This window comes from Tachysurus fulvidraco, chromosome 9 (genome assembly GCF_022655615.1).
Source record: "Tachysurus fulvidraco isolate hzauxx_2018 chromosome 9, HZAU_PFXX_2.0, whole genome shotgun sequence".
Taxonomy (NCBI): Eukaryota; Metazoa; Chordata; class Actinopteri; order Siluriformes; family Bagridae; genus Tachysurus; species Tachysurus fulvidraco.
In genome coordinates this window covers 20,419,352-20,428,397 of record NC_062526.1, presented here as the reverse complement: position 1 = coordinate 20,428,397, position 9,046 = coordinate 20,419,352, and the positions used below count along the sequence as shown (strand labels likewise).

The 9,046-nt window shown below is 39.1% G+C and overlaps 1 protein-coding gene across 1 annotated transcript in view; it reads right to left on the bottom strand.

The window, feature by feature from the left end:
* itpkb (inositol-trisphosphate 3-kinase B) overlaps positions 1-9,046 on the bottom strand; it is a 26,141-nt gene continuing 17,095 nt past the window's right edge. The window contains exons 4-9 of the mRNA XM_027138014.2: positions 8,163-8,262; positions 6,928-7,141; positions 6,493-6,697; positions 4,176-4,277; positions 3,738-3,809; positions 1-3,475 (exon numbers count right to left, since the gene is read on the bottom strand). Coding sequence (XP_026993815.2) covers positions 3,275-3,475; positions 3,738-3,809; positions 4,176-4,277; positions 6,493-6,697; positions 6,928-7,141; positions 8,163-8,262 — 894 coding nt within the window. The 3' untranslated portion in view covers positions 1-3,274. The remainder of the gene's footprint in view (positions 3,476-3,737; positions 3,810-4,175; positions 4,278-6,492; positions 6,698-6,927; positions 7,142-8,162; positions 8,263-9,046) is intronic.

Sequence of the window (9,046 nt, the reverse complement as noted above, 5' to 3'; positions counted from 1 at the left end):
AATTGTTCGACTTTTTGCTCGTTTACTTCAGAAGATTTTGTACAGCCAAGCAGAAAGACTTTAGTAAAATGTACAGTAGCTTACAGCATTAGAGCAAGTCCTGGAAGACAGACAATTTCATAATGGCACCCTTTTCTGTTAACGTTTACAAGACCTCACCAAGCAAGGGACTGAAAAAAAAACAAAAAACGGATCTGACCGTGATCTCAAAGTGAAGAGGCACACAGCTATATTTAGTGTTTTTTGTGCAAAACGTCACAGGCGATTAATGGATATTTGTACAGCTCCAAATTAAATTGTATTAAAAAGGTTCAAAAATAGTCTAGTCAAGGATTTGTACTAGAGCACCATGACATCAGGGGGCGCTCTTTTCCCAGAGCTCAGCTACAGCAGGACAAAGATCACTGTGAGCAGTTGCTGAAAGGGATTCTCTTATAAAGAATATTTTAAAACTCATCTTTAGATTAAAACTCATTTATTTCACAATTATAAGTATGATTTTTTTTGGGCTTATTTCAATCAACCCCCCCCCCCCCCCAAACGTGAACGTGATAGGCTTCACGTATTAAGATCCAACACAAAAGATACACAGGAAACAGACATATAGAAACGTGGACAATCTGTAGCTTCAGTTTAAATCTGCCGAATTTAACGGAACGAAACATATGTGCATAACTGAATCTGTGATGCTGATAAACTGGGAAAAACACATCAGGATTAATTTTTTAGGTAAAGGAATTAAATATGAGCACGAAGGTTCCAGCTATTCCTGACCCACGTTCGATAAACCACGACGAACCAGCTGAGGATCTCGCAAACGTCTATCAGCAGGCACACACACACAAATGTACTTTTTAATCACAGACCGGCTTTTCGTTGGACCACAGCCAAATGTTTGGCCGGAGCAGAGACTGAGGAATTTTGCATAGCAAATAACCATGCAAATGGCAATCACCCTCATTTGAACCGGATGCAATTCAAGTCATGTCTGATTGAGCCTTTTAACAACAAACCACAAACCAAAGTCTATTCCGATGAGGAGATCTACAGGAATGTTACACTTTGGGTCAGTACTGCCTTTTAAGACTGAGATTACTGAGTGGATGAATTAGAAACATGTGGAGAAGATAAAACACTTGGGATCAGACTGGAATCCTATCGGGTTTTCCAAAACCTCTGCAGCATTTGCATGTTAAGAAGTAAACAAACTTCAAAAATGAGTGTGTGCTGTGCTCTTTAGAAACCTCACTACAACACACCGACTCTGAAATAATGTAGGACTCTGAATTATTACAGCTTCTGAGAGCAGGGACGAGGCTCAAACGAGGCTACGTGGAGTCTCTTGAGTTACAAACTCAGAACATTAGTTTGTTTTATTCATTTATTTTACATGTTAATATTAGAAATGTGTCCTCATATTAGACGTCGTTACTCGGAGCCACATTGAAATGACTATTTCAGTCTCTTCAGTCTGCTGTATGGTTTAATCCGTCCATCACCTCCACGAGTCTAACTATCAACCACGGCCCAAACCAGATACCAATGCGCTATTCCGAACTCTTATTGAGTTCTAACTCTAGTACCAACCTTTAAAACTCAGTCTAAAGATCTAATTTATGTTCCACTCTTCTAAATGTCCTAGGTTAGAAAATACTTTTGAATGTGAGGGCAGATTTTCTGATTTAAGGCTCGGTTCACGGCGACAATCACGACGACAGCCGAAAGTTTTAAAGAGAGAACGTTTATCTTTTTTTTTTATTGATTATTGTTTCCGTTTGTTCAACAAATACCAGGCTGTAGTACTGAGAGTACTGAGATGGCGATGAACTGATTATCTCTAGCGGTTAAGAGGATACACAGACGAAGCTCTGTTCTGACCTTCAGTTTTACAAGCTGTTAATAAATTAAGTCGCTACGTATCTATAGAATGGGAAAACATTCTGCAGGATTTTGTTGACTTCTCAATCATATATATATATATATGTGTATTTTGAAGAACAACAAGTGGAATTCCCCATGAATAAAGTATGATATCAGCTACGTTTTCAAAGCCAGTCTGTATGAATCTCAGCATGACGTCACCTCAAATCATATGATCATTTGATTCCAGAAATGTTTCTGCTGAGATTTTGGGTCTGTTACAATCTTTGTTTTGTTTTTGTCATAAAAAAAAGGCATGTAGAATAAATTAATATAGGCAAAACGTAAAACTACAACAATTGTCAGTTCTTACATTTAGGCACTACATAATAAATATCATATAACCACCATATTACATCCCAAATAAAAAAAAACCTAACAAAAAAAAAAAAAAATACATCCAAACCCATTTAAATAGTACTAAGATATTAAACCTATAAGTTTAGATGTGTGTAAAAAGCTAAAATAAACATCTGGTAAGCTGTTGTAGAAACTGTGTACCAAATGTGGATACGGTGAAAATCTTGTCAATTGTAAGTGAAAGGCTTTGGAAAGTGAAACGAAAGGCACAAGTGCTCGATGCTGTAACTCTAGAACTAAAGAACAGCTCGAGTTAACGGGAGAAAATCTGGAATCTTACATTCGAACGCAGACTGACATGGTTTTAAGCTACAGAAAATCTTGCAAGTGACCTCCACTACTGAAACATTATACTGTACAATCTCTACACTATATATACTATATATATTTATACTATATGTACAGCTTCGGTATCTTTACATACATACAAATACACACAGCGAAAATACATGCGGCCTGTCTATTCTGCAAACAGTGTGTGTGTGTGTGTGTGTGTGTGTGTGTGTGTGTGTGTTGGGGGTTGCTGGGTGATGGGAGTAGCTTTCTGTGGTAACCCAGGCAGGTCCTGTATTGTAGTGCGAGTGATCTACCCAGGGCAGAATAAAGAGAACTCCAGGAAGAGGAGGAGGAGGAGAAAGAGGAGAAGGAAGACGTGCCCTGTGTTCCAAATCTGTGTTTAACATGCTTGTTGACTTCTCCTCAAGTCTCATATGTATACACAGGTCCTACATTTGCAGCACATTTGGAAAAGGGGATACATCAGTGTAAAACCTGTGGCTGCAAGATCAATGTAGTTGTGATGTGAAATCTGTGAAATCAGCTTCCTTTTTTTCTACAAACAATCATAACCGCTTGCTGGTGCTCAGTCCTTAAAAGGGACCTAATAAACAAGATCGATTACATATCACCGAGAAATAAAACAGTCAAGGGAGGGAAGTCAACAAAGGCGCATTAAAAGCAGTATTGGAACACAGCAATCTCCTTTTTTTTTTTTTTACATGGCCATGTTGCTAAGAATGTCTATGAGGTGGTCGAGTCCATAGAGGTAGCCGTCTTCACGGTTGCCCTCCACCCATGGGGTACGGTGGTTCAGGGTCTTGCCTTCAGGCAGCGGTGTGGTTTTTCCAAAGTCTATCATCCACACCTTCGCCTTCTCGTGCTTGTCATGGACGAAGAGTAGAGAGCTGCCGATAACCTGAACATAAGTATAAAAATCGATCAGAAACTATAAGAAGGTCCTGGGACTAATCCTTACTTTTCTAAACGATAAAGTCTTGAACATCAAGTTTGAACGTTACTCCCATTAAGATTTCTACACATCAGCATGGAAAAAAAGGATATGTGACATTTCATACGTAACCTTAAACACAACAATATTTTACCAGAACATTGCTAACGTTTCTGGACTTGAGCTCCAGCTCTATATTTCTAACTAGCAGCAGTAGGGTCATGTTTACCTCATGGGTCTGAAAAAACGGTGACAGTTCCAGAGTTTCCTTGATTTCCTGAAGCCGGATGAGATATTTAGCCTGCCGAAGAATAAAAACCGATTCAAACATAGAAATAAACGTATAAACAGCTATACAGTAAGATACAGACGGGACACGTACTATGCTATAATCTCACAGCAGTGAATACTATAAATATAAATCATATTCTCTGAATAAAAAAAACAGTCAAACACTTAAAAGACAAGCTTCCACCTCCAAACAGATTCTCCAAACAGTTGCTTGGGGATTTTGTGTTCGGAGGAAAAAAAAAAGGGTTAAGCTGAACGAGCCAAGTTTGGGAGTTTGCTCGGATTTTGAGGCGTTCTCCTAGATACCTGGTCCTCAGCCCACAGGAGTTTTACACAGGCGAAAGGAACTAAAACTAACACACAGACACTCTCTCACCAGGATATTCCTGTTTCCTTTGAGAAAATCTTGGAAAGCCTCAGTCAGTTGTTCCCGAGTCTTGGTCTTTTTAAAGTCCCTGTTAACTGTCCCGTCTTCCTTCTGTGAGCAGGAAAGTAAATATCAGACATTAGAGGATTTATTATTAATTAAATTATTATTAAGATACCTTCAATGCATAAATATGTCTAATAATTATTATAAAAAAGACAATGTTAGTAAGCATTGAACTAATCTCTGAATCTATGAAATATAACACAACTGAAAACTAATTTGAATAAAAAAATTTTTTTTGGATCAAACAGGATTCACAAGCCAGCGGTCTGTAAGCCGGCGTGTCTGTAGGCCGCGATCGAACGTTTGTTTGACTAAAGCTGAAAGATCGACATAACGTGGAAACCTCCCGAGTTTGATCCCTGAAACAACGGCAACCTGTTCTTCAAGCTCACAGTCACAGGGAATCCCTGTACCATGCCAAGAGAAAGGGTGAAAAAGTGAGTGTGAGAAAGAGAAAGAGGGAAAAGTAAACTCCAGCCTTCTATGGCCTTATACAAGAGGAACGTCTGAAAAGAAACGAGACCTCTCAGTCTTTTTCTCAGCACACACCACACTGAGAGAGCAGAGCTCCGTAATGAAGAGGTTTGGAAAGCTGCACACCAAATATGGTCCCTCTAATCGTCTCTCTTTCTGACTTAACGCCGAGTTAAATTCAATTAGCCGAGGCATTCTGACCAGTATTTTGTTCTTTTGACATTTTCCTATGAGGACTTATTTGGGTTTGCATAGCAACCGCCACTGTGTGTGAGCAAAAGGCCGGATTTTCAGAGACAAAATGTGGTGCTGCCTGTCACTAACTGATGTTGTGTTCCAATGGAGGTGCCACCACCAGCCTTTATGGATGACAGAAACATTCATCCGAGCCAACCTTCTTCAGACATGCCAATCCCTATTAACCCTGTTCATTAGGTAACGTACACTACACGGCCAAACGTACGCAGACGCCAGACAATCACACTTTGTTGATCTTATTCCAGATTATGGGAAGCTTTTCCATTAGATGTTGTAGGTGTTGGTGATTCATTCATCTATAAGAGCATTAATGAGATCAGACACTGATGTTGGGATGTTGAGGAGACTCCAGTTCCAATTCATCCCAAAGGTGTTCAGTGAGGTTGAGTCAGATTCAGGGCCCAGTGCAGGACACTTGAGTTCTTCACTCCGACCTTTATGTATTCATGAAGCTGATTGAACGAACATTGTCATGCTGGAACAGGTTTTGTACTTCCATTAAAGAGAAAATCTAAAGCTACAGCATACAGAAATTAAACTATTTAAAGAAGAGCCACGTTTGGGTGTGATAGTCAGGGGTGTACAAACTTTTGGTTATTATGTATGTACAACCTTCCTGTGTGAAAATCCAGGGCAACGCACCAGTAATAGATCTCCACATATGTAAGTTCTACATTTATTCTCATTTATTCTCTATGATGAATTATTTTTCAAAGGGCTGAACCACATAACCAACTGCCTATCTTTACCAAGATGTAAAGGTAAATATTTTGACAGACACGATTTTTTTTAACCCTAAACACGGTCAGTCAGCCACATACTAGTAAGCTGTGTGCAGTCTGATCCGGTTTTATACAACCGGTAAAGCCTATCATGCGATCTGTAAACATTGAAATAGACAGGTAGATATTTACTAGATTCTTCAGTGAAATGTAACTAGTGTCGCTGCTTTTTTTGGCACGATACAGAAGCAGAGAAACTGGTTTAAGGGAAACAGATTTAACGAAATGCACAGATACTTCGATAGCGGACAGCTGACCGTCTCCTAGTTTATAAACCTCTGACTCGACTCTCATTTACACCAGACAGGAGACAGGAAACATTTCTGATTAGCCAATGAGAACATCGGTGTTATGATCAGACTATCATGTTATAGGAATATCAGTATAGCGATGGCTTTACGTCAGTGTCACACACTGGTGAAGGCTGAATAATTGTATATGTTAGGTTTCATATGTTTGCTTAATAAGTATGTTAATTTAAATATGTATGAAAAAAGTATATACAGTATATACCATACTATGATCATTTTATAGTTGTTTCCTTTCAAATCAGACCTTTCGATTTAATCGCGTCTGATGTGTCGTGTACAACGGTAACTATGTTGTGTATAACTAACTGTTGTGTATTTGATATAGTGTGTGTTGGTGGTGTGATGAAAGATTAATGCAAGTCGGTCTCCTACCTGATGCTCATGAGAATTCTACTACAGAGGCTGTTTTGGATGAAGAATTCTGATTCATCTCACCTTGATGCCTTCGATTCGAAAGCCCAGTGTGGCTGTGGAGCTGATGGTCTCTCTCCACTGCATGTAGCGTGGTTTGGTAACTGCTTTCTGCTCACGTTCCTCCGGTGTGGGGGCATCTTCATCTACTTCAATCATCTTCTGGTACATATCGGGTCTCTGAGTCGGCTTCTTCCTGGCTTTCGTCAGCTCTTCTTCCAGATATGTCCTGTGGAGCACAGGTTTGGATTGTGTATTGCTGTTTGTATAGAGATAACAGCTCAGACAATACAGATTCAACACCAGTGTTTGGAGAAATAAATCTAAAACCATGCAACTAGTAAAAAAACAAAACAAAAAAAAAACAACCTCTGACATGCAGGAATTACCTTCTGGAATTAAGTATTTTTGAAACACTTGGTTTTGGTTAAAAGGAAAGCAGTGCAGGTGAAGACCAACCTGACGCCCATCTTGCAATCCATGACGCAGGGCGTCTCAAACTCGGCCAGCAGATCTTCCATCTGGTTGTACTTCTCACCTTCCTTCTCCACATCACCGTGGTAGGCTGGGACATACGGCTTTAGCATGTCGTTCATCAACCGGATCAAACAGCGCTGCTCGCATTCACAGTGCTTCTTCAGGATGCAGCCGTAGGCTCCGGCCTTGAAATTACCTGCGAGCAAAGAGAAGATATTCAGACTCTACAACACAGAAAACGGCACTGATCCCAAGCCTCAAATCCACTTTTCGTAGAGCATCGTAGTATCTTACGAATATTTATATTACATTAAAAAAACTTCCAAATACAATAAACTTCAGAATGATGAAAAAGAATCTTTGTGATTAACTGGATAAATCTGAGAGAAAAATACTATATTTTTAATAAAATCGGTTACAGTTCACCTGAGAGTTTATTAAGTGGTTATAGCTGACTTCCTGTTTTGATGGCGTAAAAGCGTATCGTGATTTAGGTCAGTTTACTCCGTTAATATGAGAAAGATCAGAAACAACACACACGAGATGTGTTGCCCTTTATGTAAATCAGGCAACAGCTACAAATGTGCCTGAAAATGTACATATTCACTATAAATCTATGATTACAAAACATCAACTGTATGATACACAATAAAGTGTTTTTTAAGGACTTCCTGAAAGCCTGTTGTTTCCTGTAAGCAGTAATGTAAAAGCTTAAAGACAAAAATAAAGCTCGATGAGGGCTTGGTATAAATAGAAGGATGGTCAGACTGACAAAAAGATCTCCATTATTAGGCACGGTTTCATCTCCAAAGAGAACCATGAAGGACCAGGAGTCTTTCCATGAAGACCTGCTCCAGCAGATTTGAAATGAAAATCTGGCTCGGATTTTCAAGCAGGTGAAAACATACAGTATCTCCAGAATCCAAACAAACATGGTTTGATGAGCACAGAGACAACACTGTCCTCTGATCTGATGTCTATTGAACTGTAAGATCATCTGTATTTGAGACTCCTCAGATTCATCATTCTCCGAGCGTTACAGGAGAAAACTCAAGGAGGTTCAACACTACTAAACGTGAAGTATTTTGAGTCAACTGACTTCAGTTTAAAGAAGTTTTAAATTGACCAATTTTCACTGTTCTTCGACAAAGGTGCCGATAACTCCAAATCCGTCTGTAAACGTAAAGCAGCTTAGTGAGGCCTTCGGTGAGACGTACCTGCATGGCCGGCTAACTGAATCCACGGATACTTCTTTTTGAAGGAGGTTAAAAACGGAGACCACTGCACCATGTTCTTGATCTTCTTCCATGACTTATGCTGTTTAATGACAGAGTGAGAGATGTAAACATTAGTAAGTGTGAATGTTTTTTAGTGAGATTTCAGTGAGAGTGCCAAGGCTCATTTTCCTAGATTAGAATACACAAAAATTAGAGATTACCCCAGACCACCTTTAGGTAAAAATACCCAAGACATGTTTTGCATGTATTTGTTCATCACTTTGACTATTCTTGATCAGCTGGACAGATGTTTTATGACAAAATTGTAAAGTCAAGTCTGTATAAGTCTTAATCCATTTAATTTAACCACCGAAACAAACCGCTCTAAGCATCAGGTTTAACTCACCTCCACCCCCCATAAGTCAGAAGAAGAAAACACACAAGCGAACATATATATATATATATATATATATATATATATATATATATATATATATATATATATATATATATATATATACATACACACACACACATATATGAGAGACAGAGAGAATGCTTCACAGACAGAAGTTTGGTGCCTCGATAGTAAATACAGGACGTCATATCGAGCGAACACTTCGCCTCTTTTACATATCAAACCACAGAATTCCAGCAGCCACACTGGAAAGACTCGCTGGAAATCCACACTAGCAGTAAAGATGTACTGTTTTCTTTTTTTGTGCACTTTAGTTACTGGACTATCCCAGTCCTCGAAGGAGCTCTCCTTAAAAGGATGCTATCACTCTATTTGAGTTTGTCCATCATTCTTTCAAGGTATCGCTCTGTTTGAGGTCTAAAAATAAGTCAGGGTTTAATCTGACCTCAGGAGACCTTCGCTCAAC